The 27,644-nt window shown below is 32.1% G+C and overlaps 2 protein-coding genes across 2 annotated transcripts; one reads left to right on the top strand and one right to left on the bottom strand.

Annotated features, from left to right (window-relative positions):
* The first annotated feature begins 5,401 nt into the window (after positions 1-5,401).
* On the top strand, positions 5,402-7,740 carry LOC150033907 (uncharacterized). Its single transcript, XM_090317121.1, has 4 exons — positions 5,402-5,548; positions 5,786-6,697; positions 7,153-7,306; positions 7,499-7,740. Exons 1-4 carry the CDS (start codon positions 5,402-5,404, stop codon positions 7,738-7,740), a joined length of 1,455 nt encoding a protein of 484 aa, XP_090173247.1.
* An 8,126-nt stretch (positions 7,741-15,866) lies between these two features.
* Positions 15,867-16,214, bottom strand: LOC120085224 (cysteine proteinase inhibitor 5-like). The gene has a single exon (XM_039041121.2). The coding sequence runs from the start codon at positions 16,212-16,214 to the stop codon at positions 15,867-15,869; it is 348 nt and encodes a 115-aa protein (XP_038897049.1).
* Between the last annotated feature and the right edge of the window lie 11,430 nt (positions 16,215-27,644).

Below are 27,644 nucleotides of genomic sequence, written 5' to 3'. Positions count from 1 at the left end.
TTATCAGTGGCATCTTCATCTTGGTCATGTATCTTCGAACAAACTTTGTAGTTTAGTCTCTATTGGTACTTTGAATAATGTTTCTGAAGTTAGTTCATTTGGTTGTTTGCATTGTAAACTTGCAAAAGAACCCACTTTATCTTTCCCTCATTCATCATAATTATATGATACACCTTTTGATCTTATTCATGTTGGGTTGTATGTCCTAAACTCGCAGTTTGTAGAGTTTAAACATTTTCTATTATTAATAAAGATGTCATCTAACATTTCTTCATAAAAGTTGTTATTGAATTTGTAAATTGCATCCATAGCTATTATATGAATACTTGAACTTTATGTGGAGACATAATAGTGGATCAGGTTCAAATAAATAGTCAAAATGATCTATAGTATACGAATAAGGTTGGGTGCCTTATTCTGGTAACACTATCAGATGCGGCCCACTCTATAGTTACAATTTGTTGTAAGATGCTACGAATGAAGTGATCTTGATTTGTTTATGTAATGACATGAGGAGTGGGGGCGTTTCACCCTTATTTTATAATGTTGTTTACTGTTTAAGACTGACCATTTCACTTAGATGACCTAGATAACTTGATCTTAATCTTGAGCTAACTATGAACTTCTATTTATTCGAGATTATCTTTTGATACATAGGTGAGAGTAGTCTAACATCACTACTCAATAAGCATCCCATTTTGGGATAAGATCGAATAGATAACTGGGGACATAGTTCTGCAAAATGAAATTCATGCCTACCCGATTTAGGGATAGAAGGAAGGTTATTCTCTTAAGTGCTGAATCCAGGTCTTGAACAAGGGCCCCCTTCATTGGCCCAAGAGGGATCCTATTTAGTGATTCAATCACAAACAAATTGTTCATTGGAGGATCAGTGGAACGTAAGGAGTAAGACGTATTTCGGGGTAAAACAACATTTGACACAGCCGTTAAACAAATAACCTGTGAAGGGTCGACTTACTAATTATGATTAAATTAAGTGAACACAAATATATCTACAATGAAGAGGGTGCAACTATTGAGTTATAATGGTGTGACTCGGTAGTTAACGAATTGATTAATTCGGTCTAAAGAGTTTTTAGCCAATTAATCTCAAATCGTTGGAGCTCATGATCTATAGGTCTATAAGGTTCCTCTACTAACTCGTAAAACATGAAGACCTTGAATTAATAAAATTTAATGAATTTGGAATGATATCAATTTGAAGTGTTCAAATTGAATTTAGGGTTTGAATTTGAATAGTTTGAATTCAAATTAGGGTTTGTATAATTATATTTGATATAATTAATTAACGTTTAATTTATCAGAATTAAACAAAGTTGAAGAGTTTATAATATTTAAATATTGATTTAAATATTAATTACATGAATAGGATTCATGTTTAAAATTAGATGTGTGATTAATTTAATATTAGATATTAAATTATTATCTAATTAATTAATTTTTTTAATTAATTAATATCAAATTATTTTTTTAATTTAATTCAAGGTAAGAAATTGAATTTTGAAATTATAATTTAAATTAATTTTGAATTAATTGAAATTAAAATTATATTTGAAATTCAGAGTGGAAAAATCCAATGTTCCACCAACTAGTAGGTGGAACTCTACAATTCATACATCTATCCCAATTTATCTTCAAGCTTGAGGTGTCTTTGACTGAATTCAATGATGCCTACATGTAGTTGAAGAATAAAACCACTCTAATTTGTGTGAATCCGAGAGATAGAAGATGGAAGAACTAGGGAAAAAGGTTCCAGCTGAGTTTTTTTCCTTGATCTGAAAACTCATCTCTTTTCCTTCACAAATTCAATCTATTTGTGAGTTCCACCACTCAAATTCAAGGCTTAGTAGTAAAGAAGATCTCATAGTGGTTCACTGAAGATTTTGAGCTGAGGATTCATAAGGAACAGCTTGCATTAGAGGGTTATCAAAGGTATGTGTTGAAACCTTCTTAATTACTTATGAACATGCTTATTTTGATGTCAAAATTATGGAATTAGAATGCTTAATAATCCTGTTTTCTTCCGCTGCTTGTTTCTGTATTCCAATAATTCATTTTGACATTTGGGGTCTTGCTCCTACTACTACTGTTAGTGGTTATCTATTTGGTTCTATTTAGTGATGACTACTCCTTTTCTACCTGAATATACTTTCTTAAAAATTATTCTTCCATACCTCAAATTTATATTGAATTTGCCAATATGGTTCATATTTAATTTTTTGGAACCATCAAAATTCTTCACACAGATAATGCAATGGAGTACAAAGACTCCCATCTTTTTTCTTTTCTCACATAATAGGGCACACTTGTTCAACATCTATGCCCTCACACTTCTTAACAAAATGGTCGAGCATAATAAAAACATCATCATATTTTGGATTCTATTCGTGCTCAAATTCTTTTTGCTTCTTGTCTTAAGAAGTTTTGGGGTGCAACTACCCTCATGTTTGTGTATGTTATCAATCGTCTTCCTTTCTTAGGTATCCACAACTTATCCCATTATGAATGATTGTACGATACTACTCCCCCTTACTCCCATCTTGAAGTATTTAGTTGTGCATGTTTTGTTTTACTGCATCATCATAAACATACCAAACTTGAACCTCGTGTCTGCTATGTTACTTTCTTAGTTATGGTACTGAAATTAAAGGTTTTTGTTGAAAATAGGGTTTTACCCTAGGGGTATTATTGTAATTGTCTCTTACCCTACGGCTCTCTACTGTCTATTTATTCACCTTGTTCTCTTGTATTCAGTGTATCAATTAAAATAATAAGAAAAAGATCTGTATCGTGGTTTTTCTCCCTGTTCTAGGGTTTCCACGTAAACTTTATGTTGGTCTCTCTCTTTTCTTATTTTTCATCATGGTATCAGAGCTTGGGGACAAAACCCTAGCCGTTATGGAAGAGAACCATCCACAAATGTCTTCTACTGATAGATCTTCGAGTTTTGACATGAAAACTGCTATTGAGCAGTTGTGAAAGAGTGCTTTCAAGCTGCCTTACCGAAATTACTTTCTGCCATCCAGTTGCAGTCAACGGAGAGCTTCCGTCAGTAAAAGCCACCTCACCCAATAGAATCCAGCCGATCTCATGAAGATCAGACCGACGGATCTGATCCCTCCCGACTTGCACTGCCGTCAACAGATCTGATTTCGATCGGGTACATTCGAAGCCCTTCCGACTCGCGTGCCATCGCCATCAATTCGCAAGCCCTCAAAAGAAAAATGGGTCCTGCGCCATTGCAACCCTCTCGTTTCGTGTCGATTTTCTTTGCGTCGGCTTGCCCTAGAAGATTCGCTTCAGATCCAAGAACCCATCCGTTCTGCAAGGGGTTGCGCTGCTTCCTGCACCGGGTGATTTGAGATCTGCTTCAGATCTGGCCCATTCCTTTTTTGCCCTAGGAACTTTTGACCAGCGACAGACCAGCGGCCACCTCGAGTAGCCCAGCCGGCTGGGATTCTCATATATGCCGGCGACCTCTCAGCCGCGACGTCTGTTTAGTCAACAGTGGCAGCCCAATTTTCAGCCGCTTGTAGTTTGGTCCATTACCCAGACGATGTGAGACAACAGTTGGCCTCTTTGCAACAGCAGATCTCAGATTTGGATACAATGTTTGGCGCAAATCCCCAACTAGTTCAACCAGTTTGTTCAGAGAATCCAGTAAACTTGTTCTCTATTTTGCCCAATACAACTTACCTAACTGGCTCAATGGGAAATTCTGAAGGATTTTTGGTTGGAGAGAAACTAAATGGGGAGAATTATTTCTCCTGGTCCCAGTCGATTAGAATGGCCCTAGAAGGAAGGCACAAATTCGGATATCTGACAGGAGAAATTCTGAAACCTATCCCAGGCGATCCTCAAGAAAGAATCTGGAAAGGGGAGGATTCTCTATTACGATCTGTTCTCATCAATAGTATGGAGCCATAGATTGGCCGACCCTTACTGTATGCAGCAACTGCTAAAGATATCTAGGAGGCAGCCAGGGACCTATACTTGAAGCGACAGAACGCATCCTGGTTGTACACGTTACACAAATAGGTCCATGAGTGTAAACAAGGGACCATGGATGTTAATTCCTACTTTAATACTATCAGTGTTTTAGCAAGAGATGGATTTTTGCTGAGAGATTGTCTGGAACTGCGCATAAGATAGGGCGCAAAACTTGAAGCTTAAAGAGGCAGATCAAGTATATGTGTTTTTGGCTGGATTGAACCCAAAATTTGATAGTGTTCGGAGTCACATATTGGGTCAACGACCTAACCCTTCTCTCAGAGAAGTTTGTTCAGAGGTTTGAATGGAAGAGGATCGATCATATGCTATGAACAATCCTATGGTCGTTTCCACTGATGCATCAACCTTTGTTACAAAGGCGTCCAGTTTCGACAGTGATAAAATGCCCACACCTATCTGTGAGCATTGTAAGAAGCAGTGGCATACAAAGGACCAATGTTGGAAGCTGCACGGCAGGCCTCCAAACAGTAGGAAATGACAGTCAGATGACAAATCAAACTCTGGGAATACACAGCATCAGTCCTCAGCCAATAGTGAGTCCAATTTGAGTGCTATCGGGGTGAGTGCCATTGTGCAATTAGGTACATTTCCATCTTTTGGCCTTATTAGCATTAATGGCAAGAAACCCTGGATTGTAGATTCAGAGGCCACAGATGATCTCACTAGTTCTTCAGAATTGTTTATTTCATACTGTTCGAGTGCGAAAAATGAACGTATTAGAATTGCAGACGGATCTTTTGCCCCGGTTGCAGGGAAAGGAAATACCTCTCCTTTTGATGGTTTAGTATTATGTGATACACTTCATATGCCTAAAATCTCATATAATCTTTTATCAGTCATTAACATTACAAGAGATCTAAACTGTAAGGCTATTTTCTCACCCGATTTTTTTGTGTTTCAGGATCAGAAATTGGGGATGACGATTGGCACTTCCCGGCACGATAGGGGGCTCTACTTCCTTTCTGACGATGCTTCTTCTAGGGAGGATCATAGAACTGGTTTTATGTCTTTAAAGTTTTCGACTTTCGAAAATGACTTTATGTTATGACATTATCATTTAGGACATCCAAACTTTCAGTATATAAAATATTTATTTCCGCATTTATTCCGCAATATTAATATAGCATCTTTAAATTGTGATGTATGTATTTGTGCCAAAAAAAAGTCGTATTCCTTTTTATTCTCAACCTTATAAGCCGTCCAGTCCCTTCTCCCTCATTCATAGTGATGTCTGGGGACCCTCACCTATTACTACCTCCACGGGTAAACATTGGTTCGTCACCTTCATAGACGACCACACACGCCTCACTTGGGTGTCTTACTTGCTGATAAATCTGAGGTGTCTTCTATCTTTAAACAATTTTATACCATGGTTGAAACCCAATTCTATGCCAAGATTGGGATTTTAAGGAGTAATAATGGACGAGAGTTCTTTAACACCTCTGTCCATAACTTTCTTGTGTCTAAAGGAATTGTCCACCAGAGCTCGTGTGCTTATACCTCCCAACAAAATGGAGTAACCGAGCGTAAAAATGCCATCTAGTGGAAGTTTCTCGGTCTTTAATGTTGTCTGCCACACTTTCGTCCTACCTGTGGGGGGATGCCATTCTTACAACGGCTCACCTCATCAATCGTATGCCCTATTGTGTACTTGACTTTCATAATCCCTTGAACCTATTCAAAGAATCCTTTCCGACTACTTGACTTTCATAATCCCTTGAACATAATCCCTTGAACCTATTCATTGAATCAGGCGATTTCTGATGTCCCCCTCCGTGTCTTCGGTTGTGTCGCGTTTGTCCATTCCCATGGTCCAAATCGCCCAAAATTCTCCCCTCGTGCTCATAAATGTGTTTTTGTTGGGTACCCTCTATACCAACGTGGGTATAAATCCTATCGTCCATCCTCTCGTAAGTATTTTGTCTCCATGGACATTACTTTCATTGAAGATCAACCCTTCTTCCTCGTTAATCATCTTCAGGGGGAGAGCTTGAGTGAAGAGCCTAACTGGTCCTCCTATGATATCCCCTTAGGGGAATCTGCTCTAATTCCTTCTCCTAGTTCTGAAAAAGTCTGTCCTGTCCTCCCTACCAACCAGATTCCTTGGATAACCTACTATAGGAAGAATCTTAGAAAGAAAGGATTGCCACCTGTTGAACAGCCGACTCCGGTCCATGAATCAGACCTTGCATCTGGTTCAGGTACGTGTATTCCTAAAACTAATGATGTTGATATATGTATAGAGATTGACAAGTGCAGGGAAGATAAAGATGAAGGAGGGGGCAATACTAAATATGTGACAGATGAGGAAACAACTAAGAATGAAGGGAAAAGTTCAGTTTGTGACAAGAAAGTGGAAGATACTACTAAAATCCTTGATATACAGGTGACCGATCATGCTGAGAAACCTAGAGAGTTGAAAAATCATGATGTCTCTCTTGATCTTCCAATAGCACTAAGGAAAGGTACGCATTCATGCGCAAAGTATTCTATGCACAACTACATGACATATAGCAATCTGTCTCCCGAATTTAAAGCTCTCTCTACCAGCTTGGGCACTATCATAATCCCAAGCAGTATTCGTGAAGCAATGGAGAACTCTGAATGGAAAATGGCTGTTATGGAAGAAATGAAGGCATTTGAAAAAAATGGTACATGGGAACAGGTGCCTTTACCTAAAGGGCACAAGATAGTTGGATGAAAATGAGTGTTCACTGTAAAATACAAATCAGATAGGACAGTTGACCGATATAAGGCCAGACTGGTTACTAAAGGTTTCACCCAGACTTACGGAGTTTATTACTCTGAAACGTTCTCTCCCGTGGCTAAACTCAACACTATTCGGGTTTTGTTGTTAATTGCTGTAAACAAAGATTGGCCATTGCATCAGTTAGATGTTAAAAATGCATTCCTGAATGGAGAACTTGAAGAGTAAGTCTATATGAGCCCTCCTCCTGGATTCGAGAGTCAGTTCAAGCACAGAGTTTGCAGACTGAGAAAATCATTATATGGACTGAAACAGTCCCCAAGGGCTTGGTTTGATAGGTTCACCACATTTGTTAAAGCACAAGGATACAACCAAGGGTACTCAGATCATACACTGTTTATGAAACGGTTTAGCTGTGGGAATTGTATGTTGATGATATTGTTCTGTCTGGCGATGATGAGGGTGAAATTACGAGGCTTAAAACGAGAATGGCCAAAGAATTTGAGATTAAAGATCTTGGTAAGTTGAGATACTTCCTTGGAATGGAGATGGCCCGATCAAGAGAAGGTATTTCAGTATCGTAAAGAAAATATACACTGGACATGCTCAAAGAAACAGGTATGATTGTGCGTAAACCTGCTAACACACCCGTGGAGTATAATGCAAAACTTGGTGTTATAAACAATAAAGTTCCTGTTAGCAAGGAAAGATACTAGAGGTTAGTTTGGAAGTTGATCTACCTGTCTCATACAAGACCAGATATTTCATATGCAGTAAGCGTAATAAGCCAGTTTATGCAAGCTCCCTATGAGGAACATATGAATGTGGTTGAGCGTATTCTTCGGTACTTGAAGGGGACTTCTGGTAAGGGTCTGATGTTCAGGAAGTCTGGAAAAAGGACTATTGAAGCATATACAGATTCTGATCGGGCAGGCTCTGTCGTTGATAGAAAGCCGACCACTGGGTATTGCACCTTTGTCTGGGGTAACCTTGTCACCTAGCGAAGTAAGAAACAGGGAGTGGTGGCTAGGAGTAGTGCTGAAGCGGAGTACAGGGCAATGAGCTTAGGGATATGTGAAGAAATCTAGTTGAATAAGGTGCTATCTGATCTTTACCAAGACAGTGAGCTTCCAACGAAGTTGTTTTGTGATAATAAAGCAGCAATAAGCATCGCAAACAACCCAGTCCAGCATGACAGAACCAAACATGTAGAGATCGACAGACACTTCATTAAAGAAAGACTAGATAATGGGAGCATTTGCATCCCCTATATTCCCTCAAGTCAACAAGTGGCAGATGTTCTCACCAAGGGGTTACTGAGACCAAATTTTGACTACTGTCTTAGAAAGTTGGGTCTTATTGATATTTATGCACCAACTTGAGGGGGAGTGTTGAAAATAGGGCTTTACTCTAGGGGTATTATTGTAATTGCCTCTTACCCTAGGGCTCTCTATTTTCTATTTATTCACCATGTTCTCTTGTATTCAGTGAATCAATTAAAATAATAAGAAAAAGATCTTTATCGTGGTTTTTCTCCCTGTTCTAGGGTTTCCACATAAACTGTGTGTTTGTCTTTCTCTTTTCTTATTTTTCATCAGTTTTTGGTGTTGAAATCCTATCTCTAATCGATTTTTTATCTCTCGTCATGTCATGTTTTGGGAACATCGCATGTTTTCTAGTCTTTCTCCATTTCGTTTGTCCTTATATAACCCACATTCGTTCTTCACTGATCTTTCTAATGATCTATTTCTTGCTTGTGATTCTTTACCCAACATCGAGTCTTTCCCATTATCCATCTTTGAGGTTAATCAATCTGCTTTTGCTGATGTGATTCTGAACCTACCATCTACCCTCAGTGTTGAAACTGAACTTGCAACTATTCGTCGATCAACCTGGGTAAGAGAAACTCTCATTCATCTCAAAGATTATCATTGTTTCACTATTATCATGTCTTTAGTTGAATCTTCACCCTATCATAAGGCTTGTACTAACCCTCTTTGGCAACAAGAAACGAATGAAGAACTTCAGGCTTTAGAAAAGACTCATACTTGGGATTTGTAGATCTACACTTGACAAGAAACCTATTAGTTGTAAGTGGATCTATAAAATAAAAACTCACTCTAATGGATCTATTAAAAGTTATAGAGCTCATTGACTACCAAAGGTAGTCAAGAATATGGTATTGATTATGAGGAGACATTTTCTCATGTTGCTTGTATGACTTCTGTTCGCAGTCTTTTGACCGTAGTTGCTGCCAAATAGTGGCCTCTTCTTCAGATGGATGTAAAAAATATCTTTCTCAATGACACTTTAACTGAAGAGGTATATATGAAGTCACTACCTGACAACTTTATTCCACCTTTAAAAGTGGGTATTCTTCGTTATGCACTATATGGGCTCAAACAAGCTCCACGAGCTTGGTTTGCAACCTTTAGTTCAACCATCATTCGACTAGGGTTCACCTTCAGTTCTCATGGTTCAACACTATTTTCTCACTAGACTCTTCATGGTCTTGTTCTTCTTCTTCTATATGTTGATGACATGATTATTACAGGTAATGATTCCCAAGCCATATCTGATTTGTACTATTTGGGCAAACACTTTGAAATGAAAAATTTGGGACCACTCAGTTATTTCCTTGGTCTTTAAGTTGCATCCTGTTCTGCTGGATACAACTTATCTCAAGCAAAATATACCTCTAATCTTCTGGCTTGATATAATATTACTGAGCTTGTCACATCATCAACACCGTTGAATTCAAATGTTTGCTGACTCCTTTTGATAGTGTTTCTCTCGAAGAACCCACCCTATATCAACAACTTATTGGCAGTCTTATTTGTTTAACCGTGACTCGTCCAAATATTGCATATGCAGTTCATATTGTCAGTCAATTCATGGTAGCTCCTCACACTATACTTTCACTACAATGCTTCACATTTTACGCTGTATTAAAGGCACTCTAGGCCATAGTCTTTAGTTCTCTTCACAGTCATCCTTGGTTCTATCTGAATACTCTGACACAGACATGGCTGGAGATCCTACTGATAGACAATCTAACACAGGTTAATACTTTTATTTAGGTGATTCTCTCATCTCCTGGCGTAGTAAGAAACAATTTGTTGTTTTTGTTCCAGCATAGAGTCTGAATATCGTGTGCCATCTGATGCTACTTCAGAGTTATTATGGCTTCATTGGCTCTTTGTAGATATGGGAGCTCCTCAACACTCTGCCACTATTCTTCATTGTCACAATTGTACTACTATTCAAATTGCTCGTAATGATGTTTTTCATAAACGAAAAAAGCATATCGAGAATGACTGCCACTTTGTATGACACCACCATCTTTATAGCTCCACCCTTAGTCTACAACCTATATCCAGTACTGAGCAACCCACAGATATCTTCACCAAAGCGCTATCTCCTGCGTATTTCACTCAGTTACATTGGCAACTCAAGTTGGTCTCAACTATACCATCTTGAGTTTGAGGGAGGGTGTTAATATATTTATGTATTTTAGCTTAATCTTAGGCTAATTAATTTTATTGTTTCTTACTTCCTATTTTGTTAGGATTTACTTCCTATTTTTTGGATGTTTCTATGTATATCAAGGTGTCACCTTTGTTTTTTTTTTCAAGTTAATACATGAAATACAATAAATCTCATAAGGCTATTGTTTGTAACTTTGCTAAAATTGAAATATCTTGTATAGCTTCTCCAATATCATTATTGTGAAAATGTTTATTGTGAATAGATTAAGGGTGTGTTTAGACTACGTTTTCAATTGTTTAATTTAAAAAATAAGTCATTTGGAAAAAAATTTGAGTATTTGACAACCACTCAAAATAGTTTTGCATATGTATTTTAATCCGTTTTTATTAAAAAAATATTTAAATAAAAATGATTTTTTTAAAAACACGTTTTTCAAGTCAATCAAAAGGGTCCTAATATTAAAATGAAATGAAAAATCGTGTTCTAAATTTTTGTTTGGTGATCTATGTTGTTCAAGCACGATTATGTTGGGTTCCTTGGTGTTTAATTTATGTTTAGGCTTTCATTTATTATGTAGGTTCGTGCTTTCTATGTTTTTGCTTGTCTGGGGTTAGTGTGTTTCGGCTCTTTGTTTTGCTTTGGCCCAAGTTTGAAGTCCTTCTAGCTTTATCATACTTTAATATATTTCTGTTTGGCACGAGATTTCAAGAGATTTTAATATATTATTGGACCCAATCAATTAGATTTATGTCTTATTTGACATTTGGGTCAAATTAAGTATATTTTTCTTAGTTCAACTGGACTTTTAACCCAAATAATAATATTGGATCAAATTAATCTTATTTGATTCAAGTAAAATCACGTGACAGTTGTGATTGGTCCAAAATTTCTCATTCAACAATAACCTTTGAAAAAAAAAAAAAACCTCTATCACTAATAAATAATTTATTTTGTTTCTCTCACGTATGATCCTTTTACATTTATTATTTATAGATGTCTATTACTTATTAACTATTTTTATGTCGAAGGATGATGAATAATATAAAAAAGTAATTATAAAAAATTGGGGAAAAAACCTTACATTCTTTGGTTGCTTTTAGTGTAGTTATAAAACAATGTAATCAAATTCTTTTCCTAAATTTATGTATAAAAATGTAATTACAACCAAAATGGGAAAGTTTTAAACTTTGTTTTTTTTTAAAAAAAAAAAAGTTTTAGTACCGCTATAAATAATGAAGCATAAAAACAAATAATAAAATTCTTTTTTCAAGTTAAAAGTATAAAAAATGTAATTACGAAAAAAAATTGAAAATATAGTTTAAAAAACCTCAACAGTGACTATAATAACCTATAATCCTTAAATTAGCAATTACCAATAAACTTATTTCTTGAAAAAAAAAAATATTTAAGCTATTGAATTATATTTAATTTTTAGTATCATAATTGAAAAATCAATTCAATTAAAGAGTATATGTGTTTCTTAAAAAAAATGTATATGAAAATTTTGAAATTTTTAAAATTTTCAATACTCAAATGCTATTGTTAATTACCTATAAATTTATCATGGTTGTTTATTAATTATTTATCTATATTCATAAGTCTAGTTTATTGTTTATAATTAATAATTGTAAATGGTATATTTTGAAAACATATAAATTAAGGAAGGGACATAATTGTCTAAAAAAGATTGAAACCTTTAATATATTATAAATAATAGATTTAAAATATATAAAAATTTGATACCTTCAACAATTGATGAGATTTATGTGACTTTGAACTTACATTATTAATTATAATTAATGTGAAATAATAATTTTTTTTAAAATTTGTCTCTATATATAAGTATGCAAAACTTCTCACATTTTCTTCATATTCTTCGAATTTGGCATTCTGTAAACCAAAGTAATTAAAAATTGAAAATTATATGCTTGGTATATATAATAAAAAAACATAATGATTTAAAAATATTTTTTATGTAGTTGTTTTTTAGGTTGTTTTCATATAATATTTTAGTATATATTACCACTCCTTTACATAAAAAATACAAGATTCTTACAAATGAGTGCATCCAAATGTATGTTGATGCTCTTATTAAAAACTATATATATATATATATATATATGAATGTTGATGCTATACATTTGTGACTAAAATTTTTTTCTTCTATTCACTTTTTTTGAAAAAATGCAACAGCCATTTTTTTAGTTCGACGTTGTGCAATGTGAAATTTAAACTTTTAATTTCTTCGTATCAAGAGAACATGTCTTGTGACTAGTTTTATTTAGTGAAAAAATTGAATTATGTATATTGGTAGTGAAAGAATTCACATTACAATTTCTAATACAATTTAAGTCTAAGAAAGTTGATAATCTAACATAATTCAATTAGTCATAATAAATTATAAAAGTGTAAAAGAGACGTCAACTAAATATATAGTTCAACTAGTTAACAAAATAAACTTCGATCCAAAAGTTAAAAGGCGAGAATTCCACCTATATACATTTGAACGAAACTCAATTTAAGCAGAAAATATTTGAAAAAGACAACTAAAAGAAATTTACAAAAATCTTGTCCAATTTAATAAGAGTAATTGTTTTAAATGCTAAAACTATTGGAAATTACAAATATAATAAAATAGCACTATCTGTCAGTGATAGATGTTAATAGACATAAATAGACATCTATCGCTGTATATCACTGACACTGATAAATATTTATCCGTGTCTATTAACATCGACAGATACTGATAGATATCTATTAACATCTATCATTGATAGAGAGACATTTTACTATATTTGTAAACAAGTTGGCTCATTTTCCTATATTTGAAAATAGCCAATCTAATAATGGTGGAGCTAAGTGTAAAAAAAAAAATCAGTAGTCCTTTATTAATTTTTTAAAAGAAAAAGGTATATAATGGAAATTGCTCTTCTTCTAACGATTCCACGATGATCATGAATCAACATAGGAATTTTAATCAACCCATGGTTCATTAACAATATGTTAGCTACATTCATGGAGCAGAGAGAGAGAACAATTTTACTAGTGACAATTATTTAGAATATAGAATAGAGGTGTGTCTCTAGAATTAGAGAATTTATATAGTACACTTCCCTAGAGAGTTTGTATAGTACACTTCATTAAACCCTAGGATCATAAGTGTAAATAATGCAAATATGACAAATACATAAATAATTTAGGTTTTTGGGGGCATTGCCCCCGTATTTTGGTCATTTGAAGTGCCACATGTCATATTCAAAGTATTCCAACATGGACTTTTAAGGCCAAATCATCGCACGGCTATCATAAGATGTATGATTGTAGAAAACAAAAATCTGAAAAGGTTGATAATCTATCAAATTGGAAAATGGCTAAAAATCATTTTTAGTTCTAGATTTTCATAGAAGTAACGATTTGGTCCCCAAACTTTGGTTTATAATAATTTAGTCCCTATCTTTTAAATTTTGTAACATTTTAGTCACTAAAATTTACTATGTAACAATTTCGTCCATGTATTTTAAAATTTGTAAAATTTAGTCCTTATTGTAGAAATTAATGATAAGATTTAATGAGATTCATACACAAATAAACCTTTAAATTGATTAGAGACTCAATATTTTTGCAAAATATAAAGTTTGCACCATAAAAATATTAAAAATTGACATCAAATTTTGATTAATTTTTTTATGTGAAGGACTACATTGTTACAATTTTGAAAATATAATGACTAAATTGTTATATACTAAAGTTTAAGGACCAAATCTTTACAAAATTAAAAGTATAGGGAATAAATCATTATATACTAAAATTCAGGGACCAAACTGTTACTCTAAAAAATGTTCATTGAATATAAGTGATTTTAGTTCAATAATATGACATTTTTCATTTAAAAAAAATGAAAACAACCATCTTACTTTGTAGAGAATTTATCTAATATATTTTTTACCCTTATATAACACAAATATACGTATACGTATACATATACATGTACATGTACATATACGTATACATGTACTTATGTATATATATACATGTACATATGTATATATCTACATGTACATATATATATATATATTCTCCAAATGTTCAATAATATAGGAGGTTTGATATTTTGGTGGAATATGTTGAGATATACTCTTGTGTTGCTTTTTGTTAAAGAATCTAATACTAGTTAGTTATGGCCTTGCCTATTACGTTGGCTTTATATTCTGCTCTCTTTTCCTTTAATGAATTAGTGGACATTATTATTCCTCATTTTGGTTCTCTACCTAGGGTTGGTAAAATTTTTCGGAGGGTCGGGCCTCCACCTTAATTGAGGTGGAGAATCTCCAATTTGATCGAAGATGGGGTCAAATTGGAGACCTCTTTAGGGTCCCTAAACCGGGGACGGCCCGGGCGGGGATGGGGAGGGTATCCCCAACCATCCCCGACCTTGACTCCGACCCCACCCCGATTAGATTTTTTAAATATATATTAGTTATTTAACTTTTTACATTTAGCCTAGTTTTTAATTCAATCTAATCTAAGCTCAACTAAAGTGTCCAAGCCCAAATTTAAAAAAAAAATAGGAAAAGAAAATTAAAAAAAAAAAAAGTCTCTATAGGGAAACAAAAGGGAAATGGGAAATGAGGGGAACCCGTTTCTCCAACGGGGATGGGATAAAATCCCCAATCAAGGACGAGGACGGGGAACCCTCCCCTACCCCGATCTGATCCTGTTGCCAACCCTGTATCTATGGATTGTCTCCCTCTTCTTTTACAAATCATATTAGTGATAAGAGCAAACATATTTACAAAATGTGCATGAGAAAAATCTACTAGTAGAGAAAGAAAAGGTTTAATATCATTTGTATGAGCATGAAAACAATAATATGAAGTGAAGCATCATTGATAAATACCACTTTTTAATCTATTAAAATCTTGGGGGCAGATTGGATTGATTAGGGAAAAAAAACCTATTTTGAGTAGTTGTCAAAACGCTCTCATTTCTTTTCTTTTTTTTTCAAAGTGACTTATTTCCAAAGTTAAACACTTGAAAACTTAAGCCAAATACACCCTTAATTAGTTGATTTTAGATAAATATGAGTTGGTTTTATCTCAAAACTAATTCGCAATGAGCGAGAGGTAATTCATGAATCTTATAAAGATTGTGATATCTCCTCATCTTTTTAATGTGTGATCCGAAACATGTCTTTTCAAGATGATGAATTTTTAAGTTCACCATTCTTTGATCGGACACTTTTTTTTTTTTTTTTTGGACAAATCATGTATTTGGGTTTCATTAGGTAAATATGTAGTTCAATCTTAAAATTAAATCAATTGACTATGAAAAGAGTAAACTTGTAAATCTTCCAAAGTTGATGAGATCTATATTTTAATATGAAATTCTCACACAATTGAGTGAATCATATTTGATTGAACTAGCTCTAAACCTATAATCAAAAAGAAAGAGAAAAGAAAACCCCAAATAAGAGACAATATTACTCATAGCATGCATGGATAAAACTTTTATTTTATTCTCTCATTAATAGATCATAAAAGGAAACACAACCAAAATATTAGACATAAAGATAGCTTTTATTTTATTGGTCTCCCTTTATTATTTCATAGATAATGCAAGAAGAGAAGCAATAAGTAGATCAGTTCTTGAGGAGAGGTACAAAATATATGAGCTTCCACTTCTTCTCCCATGGCCTATCATTCACCATAGCCTCATAAGTCCAAACCAAATTCATTTCATTCCTTGCTTCAATCCTAAGCCTATAATTTATTCCAGCCACAACTTGTTTCTCACCATTTACCACACGAATGAACTTTAGGTTTGCCCCTGTTTGCTTGTTGTGCTCCATCACTGAAAACCTTCCCATCTCTTGCACGTATGGATCTTCGATGTTCTCGATCGGTTCCCACCGGCCGAGTTCGACATCCTTTGGACCTTGGATCAAGGCTTCGTTTTGTCCCGGGGCAACCTCCACATATGAACTCATCGTAACGTCTGATGAATAGTTTGAAAAAGACTTTGTAATGAGTATTGGTGGTTTGATTTTGATATCGAGTAAGAGTTCGATATTTATAGTTGTAAGTTGATATCATGGAATAACTTGTGGACCTCATCAAAGAGAGTAGAGATAGCTACGAATCCAATTATACAATTATTTGAGACCATTGGTTGATGGGGGAATATCTTTTGCGTAGAAATTAGCATGTCTTCATTTAATATAGACACGTATTAGATAATATGGGTTTTATCTCAACACTAATCGACAATAAGAGAAGTAACTTTTATATATATATATATCTTATAAAAATTACGAATATCTCTTGATTATTTTTTCAATGTGGGATCCTCAACACGTAACTTTATTAGTTAAATATGTGCTTTTCATCTAAAACCTAATTAATTTTGAGATGAAACTCATGTTGATCTAATATAGTATAAAGATCCATTAAACTCAAACGAGTATTCAATTCAAAATTGTGACCTACTCAAGAAAGGTGAATTTAAAAAGGTACCACTTTATGGGACTTGTTGAGGATCTCAGTTGAAGAGTCGTCACAATTGATATAAAGATTTGCACGTGTTACTCCTCTCATTTCTAATTAATTTTGAGATGAATCTCTTGTTATCAAATAAACCTAACTTTCGAATCATCCCCTATCTCACCTAACTTTCTGCTTATATAAATAAATCATCCCTGATTGATTTTGACATGAATTTTGTAGCATGACTAAACAAGGTATATAATTTTGTTGTACTATTCTACCTTTCTTTTTCAATATTTTTAGTTGTTTGAGTCATTATTTTTAAATATTTTGCTGAAAAAAAATCCAAATATGTTGATTGATTATTTATTAACTCTGCTCATATAAATTAAATTATTAAGGTATCGTTTGGTAACCATTTCGTTTTTTGTTTTTATTTTTGAAAATTAAGCCTATTTCCTTCTCATTTCTTACAATGATTTACAACTTTATCAAGTACAATGGTAAAATTCTTAGCCAAGTTCTAAAACAAACAAGTTTTTAAAAGCTACTTCTTTTTAGTTTTCAAATTTTGGTTTGACTTTTTAAACTATCGGTAAAAAGTAGATAACTAAATAAGAATTTTGGAGATGGAAGTAATGTCTATATGCTTAATTTTTAAAAAGAAAAACAAAAAACTAAATGGTTATCAAACGGGACCAGTAATAAAAGAGTTGTTAAATGATATTTATTTTACATTAACTAAGAATCCAATGTCTTGGACAATTAACTTCCTATACAATTTTTTAGCAGAAAAATTTACTAGAGCTATTATGTAAATTGAAATTAAAAGTGATATATTTCATGACCTAATTGAACAAAAACTAGTTTCAGAATAAGACCCACAATCTAACTCTCACCATATGCATATTATCTATGAAGCACAAATATGTGAGGTAAAGAATCCATATCAGACATGTATCAGATATCAGTACTTCTAGATACTTTTCATATATGCTTCTGATACACGATTTGACATATCTATTTTTACGATTATTTTTTATCAAGAAAAAAGATAAGCAACTCATCTAATCTTTCACAATCAACTCATCTAATTTTTTTCAATTTAAAACTAGGCAACCTATTTTAAAAGCTCACTACTTAAGTCCAAAACTAAAAGAAAAAAAAATAAAAATAAAAGACACAATCCTAGAATCATCTAATCTTCATTTTCATATTTGAGTCCCCACAAAATCCACCAAAATATAACTCACTTTGATATCTTTAACAATTCAACGAGGAAGTTTTCTGTTAATCTGCATACTTCTCCCTCTAATCTTCTTCTTCTTTTTTGATCAATATGAGTCACTTTTCTATTGCATTTTATTGACTATTGGACTTTACATCTTAGATGTTGCTCTTTGTATTGTACTTCAATGTTTGTATTGTACTTTGTACTATTGTCATTAGCTTGTATGCTAAATTTATATATATCCTAGACTCTTAAGAAAACGTATTTTCAACGTATCAGTATCTTAATTTATTAAAAATTGGCATATCGCCGTATTTTATCGTATCCATATCTCGTATTTATATTCGTGTTTGTGCTTCATAATATACTATTATTCCCTTTACAAAATTTTCTCTATAGTCTCTCTTAGTTCTCTTGCTAATCTATATTTACTAAATATGCATCGTTTTTTCTCTTTTTAAATAGAGTTGTTTACAAATATAGGAAGATGAACTAATATGTTTACAAATATAGCCAAATTTCACTGTCTGTCAGTGATAAACCGTAAATAAAATTTAGTCTATCACAGTCGATCATGGATAAACTGTGATATTTTCCTATTGTTTGTATACCTTCAACAATTTTTTTCATTTAAAATAATTTCTCTTCTAAATATGATATGTATACAAAATATGAAGTATACTCATACTAAATTAAAATGAATATGATATATCATCATAATCCTATCATAAGTTGGAAAATAGAACAAATTAACTAACTTACTTTGTATTTGGTATATAAATTGCACAATTAGTGCAAATAAGATATACCATCAAAATTATTTAAAAAATATAACGCATCAAAATCAAATTAATCGAATGAAAATTTCATATCAAAACGAGATAAGAAAAAAGTGATTCACTATAATCGAACAAATATCATCCACTATAATACTATTGAAGTGATGATATACCAATCGTATAAATGATATAGTTTATGCTTAGTATATTACTCGATTTTATATTTGATATATATTAATCGAAATTCAAAATTTTTACTACATTTGCAACTCTAGAAAATGATTACTAGATCTCCAAATACATTAAGAAAAAAATCTTGAAAGATTATATGGCCATGAAATTAGAATTCCACCTGCCCCCCCACTACATATGGGAATAAAGATTTTTCTTTCTTTTTGGAAAGCATCCAAATGCTTTTTGATGTAAAGATTTGAGACTTCATTCTTATTTTATCTTGACATGAAAGCTTTTTCAAGATTTTTTAAAAAAAAATGAATATGTGCCTTTAAATGAGCATATTTAGATATGGATATGTTGGCCACCCAAGGAATCCACATGGCAACTTCTAATACATTTATGTCTAAGAGAGATTCCAACTAATTAAGCATCCAAGCAAGTATAATTTTATGATTAGAAAACAATTTACTTCCTATACTTTTAATTTTATTAATCATTATACTCTCAAAATTGTAATAATTTAATTTGAAAAATTTCTAAACTTTTTTTTTTATTTTTTCCTAAGAGTGATTTTATTTAATAATCTTGTTTGATTCCATTGTTTAATAATCTTGTTTGATTCCATTGAATGTAACTCCAACCTAAACCTTATTGGTCCTCGAGAAAGGAATTTGGTCCTTATACTTTAAAATTTCTTATGATTTAGTCACTAACGTAGAAGCTGGTTAAAGCTGGTTAAAGTTTGTGGAACTTAGCTACAGTTCTTAGAATGCATGCTTCAACATGAGATATCTTTTATGCAATAAGGCCATCATATCACCTTGGCATGTGATCAACCAAGCACATACTTGAGGAAGATGCTACACAATCACATGTAGCTTATTTGCTTGAGACCTATGAACTTATCAATAATTATCAAAGAATGACATAGTTTATCCCTCCTCGTAGTCCTTGCTAATATAGAGCCAACTCAATGCATAACATTCTTCGTTAATAAGTTTTACTGAAACTTGACTTCATCTCTTGGAATGTGGATCCTCTATCCATCACCTTCCTAGTCATACTTACCCTAAATGTACGAAGCTAGGGTTCTATCATCAACTGTCTCTAAGCTCGGTTACCACTCCGAGGTATTGAGCTAAACATACTTTACTAGGAGTCCTTCACCTAGACCTCCCACTTAGCTTGTCTTATAGACCCAATCTTCTCTAGTAGCGTACGCTAACCATTCAGATTCTGTCTAGGGCAACATACCTCATAAGCACTAGACATTAGTTACTTAAGAACATCATGCCAAAACCATAACTATTCGTACTCTATAAGTTATTAATCTGCCAAGCATTCGTAAACATCTGCAAGGTAAATAGCTAGGTAAACGTTTAGAGCTGGCTAGCAATAAGTGACTTTTTATAAAAGCATGACTTGTTAAATCATTCATAACCTTTGTAAGCATTAGAGTCACTCACAGCCTTTGAGAAAACCCTTTAAGATTGATGAGCTTCTCTTACTAATGTCAACCCTGTGAACACATAAAAAATTACTTTAATTACTAGTCATGGTTTCCCTTTTTAGACTCGCTTTCAGAATTAAACTCACACTCATACAATTCACTTTCAAATCTTCTTAACTTACCTTAGGGTGTCGCATACCTAGTCAAATTTAAAATGGCCTAAACTTCAGCAGGTCGCCTCTTTTCTGACGCCCACACCCAACACATAGTAGGGATTTTAGGGTGCCAAGCCCACATTTAGCAAGTAGTTGCCTGTTCGCCCAATAAATTTCAGATTCAGTTTCTAATGTCAATAGCTCAAAATCCATAACTCGTATTAAGAAAATTCCTTCTGCTCAAAATCTTGTTGACAATGTTACCTCAAAGTTTTAGTGTAAAACTCTTCATGGTTTGATCTAGAGCTTTAAATTTTCCCCAGTGACCCTAGACCGCAAAGCTGTCTGCTTGTTCAACACTTTCTAAGTTTAGTTTCTAAAACATGTAACTCAAACTTAGGCCTTAATATGCAAAATTTCCTTCTACAAAGTTACTCATAAGGGGGATAACAATGTAACCTAAAATTTTCAGCTTGAAATTCCATGTGGTTCGGTCTAGATCTACATTTCTTCGTTGAGTGCCCGGATCGCCTGAAAAATGAACCTTCGATTCTTTCTTCCTTCTTCGGCCCTTCTTCTGATGAGATCTCCCTTCCAAAGGCTCGATTTCAGAAACTAGACTCATAGAGCTTTCCAATGTTACCAAGTTCGTCCAATTTTCTCGAGAAAATCGCCCCAAATTGAGCCATAGAAGTTCTCATTCCTTTTATACTACCGTCAAGTTCTTTGCTTGAAATCTCTTTAAGCCACCTTACCCATTAGTGGAGATCAAGGGTTGAGATTAAGTTATCTATCCAGATAACTAAAAGAGGAGTCTAAAACTAAGCATTTAAATCTGAGTGTTTCGAACAACTCGTTTCTCGCTGAGGAAACTCGATGGGGAGAGGTTCTTACTCGACAGACATTTCCAAGACTCTACTAAATACTCGTTGGGAGAACTCGCTACTTGATGGGGAACTCAATGCTGGGAGCTCGCTCAACACACACTCCTTACTCGATGCTCGAACTCAACACATGAGTCTTTCTCACTCATCCTCGACACTGGCCTCCTTCCTCGCTCATATATACTCGACACTCGGCAGCCTCTACTCGATGCTCTGCAGCCTTTACTCGATGCTTGCTTAGCGCTCACTCAATGCTCAAACACCCTTCAGCACGACCAACACTTAGCCAAAATTTTTCTTTGTAAGGCTAGATCAGTAAGTAACCGAGAGTTAAGTTCCCATACTTAAACATTTAACCCAACTTGTGCTTACTTAAACCATAGATATCATGAAAAATGGGAAGTTGAGGTGTGGGTCTTACAACACCCACCTTCCAATGTGTGCAGAACATCAATTAGTTGGAGGTCATCTATGTTAATTGAAAAGCACTTGATAAGTGCCTTCTTGGCCTTGTATTTAGAGTTCTTTTTACAGTATATTATTAGATTTGATGTTTTTTTCTAGTGATTTTCAAGATTTGATGGAACTCACAAGAACAAAACCAAGTTAAACCTCTAAAAAGAAGGATGAAGATGCCAAAAATTAGGAGGGGCTTGGGGGTTGCGCTCGACGCCCTTTATAGAAAGCAATAGTAGGAGAGCACTATGATGCTACACTACAGCACATGTCTTCGTCTGTGCGTGTCTATAGCCATTGAACCGCAGAGCTGCGAAAGAACGCTTGATGGCACCGCAATGCCAGTCTATTGTAGGAATATGTTGTGCAATTTTTAGATATCTTTTTTGTAAGATATAGGGTTTCTCAGCCAATTTAGACACTAAATTTTGAAATCTTATGGTGATTTTTGCTGCAGAAAATAGTTGAGAGTGAAAAATTTTATTTAGAGGTCGTTCAAGGACCAAGGTACAAATCAAGGTGAGATTGATGGGCTTCAATACGAGGAATCATTCCAACAGTAGTTTTTCCTTAATCTTCTCACTATCTTTACTGTTTTTGTTTGTCAAATTTTATGAGAATATGTTGTTGACAATCATGAGTAGTTAGACTCGTTTGTTCTAGGGTGTTGATGAATTTATTTATGGATATGAGTTCATGCAAGATGTTTTTATGGATTTATCGTGGAATTGAATGTTTTTAATTATTATTGTGCTTATTTTTATATTGGTTGGCCATCAATATATGTTTGGTTGAATGTTCAATTTGATATATTGCATTTTTAACTGTACTTATAGTATTGAATCATTGTTAATCTCTCATAAAAATAATTAGGTTAATAATGAAAGTTGTTTATGATTTTACTCAATATCAAGTTTCTTATTCTGGTTTCTAGATATTAGTAATCAATTAAGTTTGCATGAGAAGTTTATTGTTGAAAAATAATAAATCGAAATTTAATTTCTAGACTTAAACATATTAATAAGACAAGATTACATAGAACCTTTGCATGACTTAATGAAGTAAATAATGAAATGAACACCTTAGGATACTTTTTCTCCAAAAGACCAATCTTTTATTTTTCTAAGCTTACTTTTATTTTGAAACCTCAAATATTTCATCTAATTTTCATCCTGTAGATAAAATTGACACAATTCTAGAATAGGTAAACAAAAATCTATAACATTGATCCATGGGGACGATTCTTGGTCCTTCAAGAACATTTTACTATATCACTTAGCGCATGTACTTGCATTCACATCAAGTTTTGGGCGTTGTTGCTGAGGATCAAAATATCGGATTAGTTTAATATTTAAGATTTAGATATATTTTAATTTAAGGTGTATTCTATTTATTTTTGTTTTCCTTTGAGATTGATTGATTATATTCTAGTGCATGCACCTTGTTAGAGATTCTAATCTTTTGCCTTTTGTTCTAGAGATTGATAGGATTTTTAGGAAAAAATTTAAAAGTAGAAAATAATCAACCAGTGAGTTGGTAGAGGAAGCACAAAAGGCAATAAAAGAGTATTTCCAACTATCCCTCCCCACGGTGGTAAAATTAACATCATAATTAACATCAAAATTCATATATTTGAACTTTCTCAGTGGAACTTTGAACAGAATTAACACCGAGATTCTACATATATCCCAAAGCTTACTCAAAATTTCAAAATTTTTTTATCTTTTCCAAAATTTGAAAATGTTGAATCAATTTGGAAAGTCTAATTTGATAATTGTTAAACACATTTGAAAATTTGAAAATTCATAAAATTGTGAAAACACAAATTATGCTAAAGATTTGAAAATTTTCGTAATAATTTAATATAATATTTGGTAAACTTAACCGAACTTAGAGAAAATTTGAAATAATATAAGATTTGGGAAGATTACCAAAAAAAAAAAAATAGCAAATCTTGGTGTGTAATCAAGCGAGATGTATCGAGAAGGCCGAAAACAATGATAAGTTGAATTTTTTTTTATTTTTTAACTAAAATCTCGATGGTCGATCTTATGCGAGATGAACCGAGAAAAACTATTTTTACGAATTTTCAAAAAACGTGCTAGTTTTATAAGGTGAAAACCTAAACATGTTATTTTTCACAATTTTCTCATAAATTTAGGTTAAAAATAGTGTACATAGACTTAATTTTAAAAAATAAAATAGTTACCAGATGGGATTTAAACATTTTAAATTGGTGTGATAATTAAAACCAACATTATACCATAATAAAGGGTATTTTGATAATTTAGCCCATCTTTTAATAAAGCCAATAGTGGGTTTAGTTCATCAAGAAAAAGAAAAATAGTGTTTTTATATTCAAAAGAGGATCACGTGTTTTGTGAAAATATTTTAAAATCTACACGTGATTTCATATCGTTGGGGCCCACCGAATGGAGAAAACAATTTTTCTTTTTTTTTTTTCGAAAAAAAGAATAAATAATGGAGAAAATGACGAGAAGATATGATTCGTGACACGTCTCTATTTATGAGCATCCCTCTATTTTATCTATAAATAAATTAAAAAATGATTTAGATATGTTTAAAAATATTACCACATGACACGTTTCTATTCTACCATTATCAATTATTTGAATTGTACAAAAATAAATGTGGTAACACACAAATATTCTTTCAAAATAATTGTTTAGATAGTAAAACTATTAAAAATATTTATAAATATAACAAAATGTTATTAATAGACACTGATAAATATTTATAAAGGATTAAAATGTAACTATTAATGATAGACACTATAGATAAAATATTATGTCTATCACTTATAAATAGTGACATTCTGCTATATTTATAAATAGATGAATTCATTTTCTTATATTTTGTAAACAAATTTTATTTATTTATTTTTACTTTTTTAACAAAATTAAAATTTTCTTTCAAAAATAAATAAATAAAGTTGAATTAATAATAAACTTGAACTCCAAATTTAAAATATACACTTAAAATCGCCCTTTAAAATAGAATTTATATGCTTCTTTTCCAATATGGTCGAATTTATTGTAAAAAAAATTGTCACACTATCTTCTCAAATTGTCTTTGAATAAATTAAATATGAAATTAAAAGCTTGAACTTATCGATTAGTTTATTTTGTGTGCGCGCTTTGTTTTGTTAACAAATAAAAACAATTTGGCTTAAAAAAATGTCACATTTTGATCTACTTGACAAAAAGTAAAGACAATCATTGCACTAATGCAGGCCTTGTATATTATTTTATTAAGTCCAAAATGTTATCTATTTTTTATTATTGTTTTAAAAGATCAAGTCAAATTTTGAAAATTAAAAAATATATAAAAATTATTTTTTTCTTATGAAATTTGGTGGAAAATTCAACTTTTATACTTCAGAAATGTACAAATCAATTTAAGAAATAGAGAGAAAATATATTTAATATTCAAAAATTAAAAACATAAAATGAAATGGTTACTAAATTTGATTGTAATTTTTTGATACAATTAAATGACACAACTTAACTCAAAGAAAAATTTTCACAGATAGAAAAAATATCAAATTATCCAACAAAAATATTGATAGATATTGATTGACTTCTACCAACATCTATCAATGATAGATTTCTATTAGTTTTTATTATTGATAGACACTGATAGACTTCTATCAGTCTCTATCAAATAAAATTAAAATTTTACGTATGGATAATTTTCCTTATATTTCTATTTTTGAAAATCATCTTAAGTGAATTTAAAATAAAATAACAAAAAAATCATAACAATTTACTAAAAAAGGGATGATTATTGGCTAAGTAACAAGCCTCTTACATTACATATGCACAAACTATTTATGGGCAATAAAAAATGAGTCTATAATATATCATTCAATTTTTTGGAACGGACAAAGATTAAGCTTTTGCATCTTTATGGGCAATAAAAAATGAGTCTATAATATATCATTTAATTAATCATTTTATTTTATTTTTGAAGTAGAGACAATTTAGAGTTTGTTCGATATAGAGTCAGAAAAGAGAAATTTAAAAACAATCAATTAAATGAAAATAGAGTTGTTTTATGTTTTCATATATGGTTTAGTAGTAGAATTTAGAAATTTAATTCTAATCTAAATAATTGTAAACTAGTTATAGTTATCCACTAAATATTAGTTGACAATAAGTTATTGTTAATTTATTTACAAACATGTTTTATATTTTAAAAAAATTGTATAACTATTGTTTAGTAATATTATATATTTTATAGGAAAAATTCAAATCCTATGATTCAAAGTAAGTTAAATTTTAAGTCTTATGGCTTATAATTATACCTTCTATATTTAATAAAAGCTTCATAGTGAGTAGTCCCTATGCTGGGGTTATTTAAGAGAATTAAACAAATTATATGGATTATCAAACCATACGAACTAAATTTTAGATTTTAAAATCATATGAACTAACTTTTAACTTTATCCAAACCATAGAGACCAAACTTGAAATTTAACTCAATTTAATTTATATTACATTATATAATATATATTTTAATTTTAAAAAAATTGAGCTGGATTTATAACATGATATACTATATTTCTAAATATTTTTATCCTTATTTAATATAATTATGCATTTTAAATTTTAAAATTAAAATTTTGGATACAAATGAAACATAAAAATCTAGTTTTTAGAATTTGTACGGTTTGAATCACAAAATATGGAAAACAGTTTCTAGAAACAGTTAGATTGTTTGTCAAATATATTCGCTGAACTTAGTGAATCTGAAAACATGAAACAGAATTAAAAGTACTTTAGACAAAATAATCTAAAAATAATGTCTTCTGAGCCCTTTTTAATGTAGGGAGATGAGATAAAATATGACAAAATTCTCATAATTATCTATACATGTGATTAGAGATGTCCATGGGATGAAACGGGGCCGGGGATGCCATTCCCCATCCCCGTCCCTTTTCCCATTTCATTCCCCATGTCGGTAAAAATTTCTACGAGGATCGGGACGGGGATTCCTTGCGAGGAATGCACGGGGATCGGGTTCCCCGCGGAGAATTTTTTCCCGTTACTTTCTTTTCTTTTCTTTTGTTTAAAAAAAAATCAATTAATTTAAATTAGTAATGTGAGAAAATTTTAATTAAATAATTAATTTTATAACTAAATTGTTTATTATGGTTAGTTTTGAATGACAATTTGAATTTAAAGATAAATTACTCAAAATTTGGTCTAAAAAAGCTAATTAATTTTTTTAGTAGAAAGAAATAAATATAAATCAAATTATAAACATATATAATCTAAATTTAAACGTATTCATTATCTTTTCCAATAAATAATCAAATTTGAAATTTAAATATAATATTTATATAATAATAATAATAACATATCATTAGATAACTATACTAAATAAATATGTAAAATCTAATTGGGGCGGGGAAGGGGAATGGGGAATGCATTTTCCGTTCCTGTTTAGCTCACGGAGAATTTTTTCCCCCACTCCCTCCCCATTCCCCGCTTAATCGGAGGTCCCTATCTCGTTCGAGGTGAGACCCGTCCCATGGAGAAATTGGACATCTCTACATGTGACAAAATTGAAATCTTAACATTTTTATCTTAAACATTAAAACATATATTATCATCATTTACCTTTTTTTGTTTCTTTCACAAAACATACATGTAGGATTGACAACTTGAAAACCTATGGTTAACTTATTGTAAAGAACAACGATTAAATAATATCCTTTTATTTATACACTAAAAATAAAATAAAATGATTAAATTTTTTTAAAAAAAAACTATCACC

The sequence above is a fragment of the Benincasa hispida genome, chromosome 9 (assembly GCF_027475165.1).
Source record: "Benincasa hispida cultivar pf3 chromosome 9, pf3_genome.v1.1, whole genome shotgun sequence".
Classification (NCBI taxonomy): Eukaryota; Viridiplantae; Streptophyta; class Magnoliopsida; order Cucurbitales; family Cucurbitaceae; genus Benincasa; species Benincasa hispida.
This window is presented reverse-complemented; position numbering and strand designations above follow the sequence as displayed.

Coding starts and splice junctions, on each gene's coding strand:
- LOC150033907 (XM_090317121.1), top strand. CDS start 5,402: ATGGTTGAAACCCAATTCTATGCCAAGATTGGGATTTTAAGGAGTAAT. Junction 6,698..7,152: donor AAAATGGTACATGGGAACAG/GTGCCTTTACCT, acceptor GAAACGGTTTAG/CTGTGGGAATTGTATGTTGA. Junction 7,307..7,498: donor GATGGCCCGATCAAGAGAAG/GTATTTCAGTAT, acceptor ATACAAGACCAG/ATATTTCATATGCAGTAAGC.
- LOC120085224 (XM_039041121.2), bottom strand. CDS start 16,214: ATGAGTTCATATGTGGAGGTTGCCCCGGGACAAAACGAAGCCTTGATC.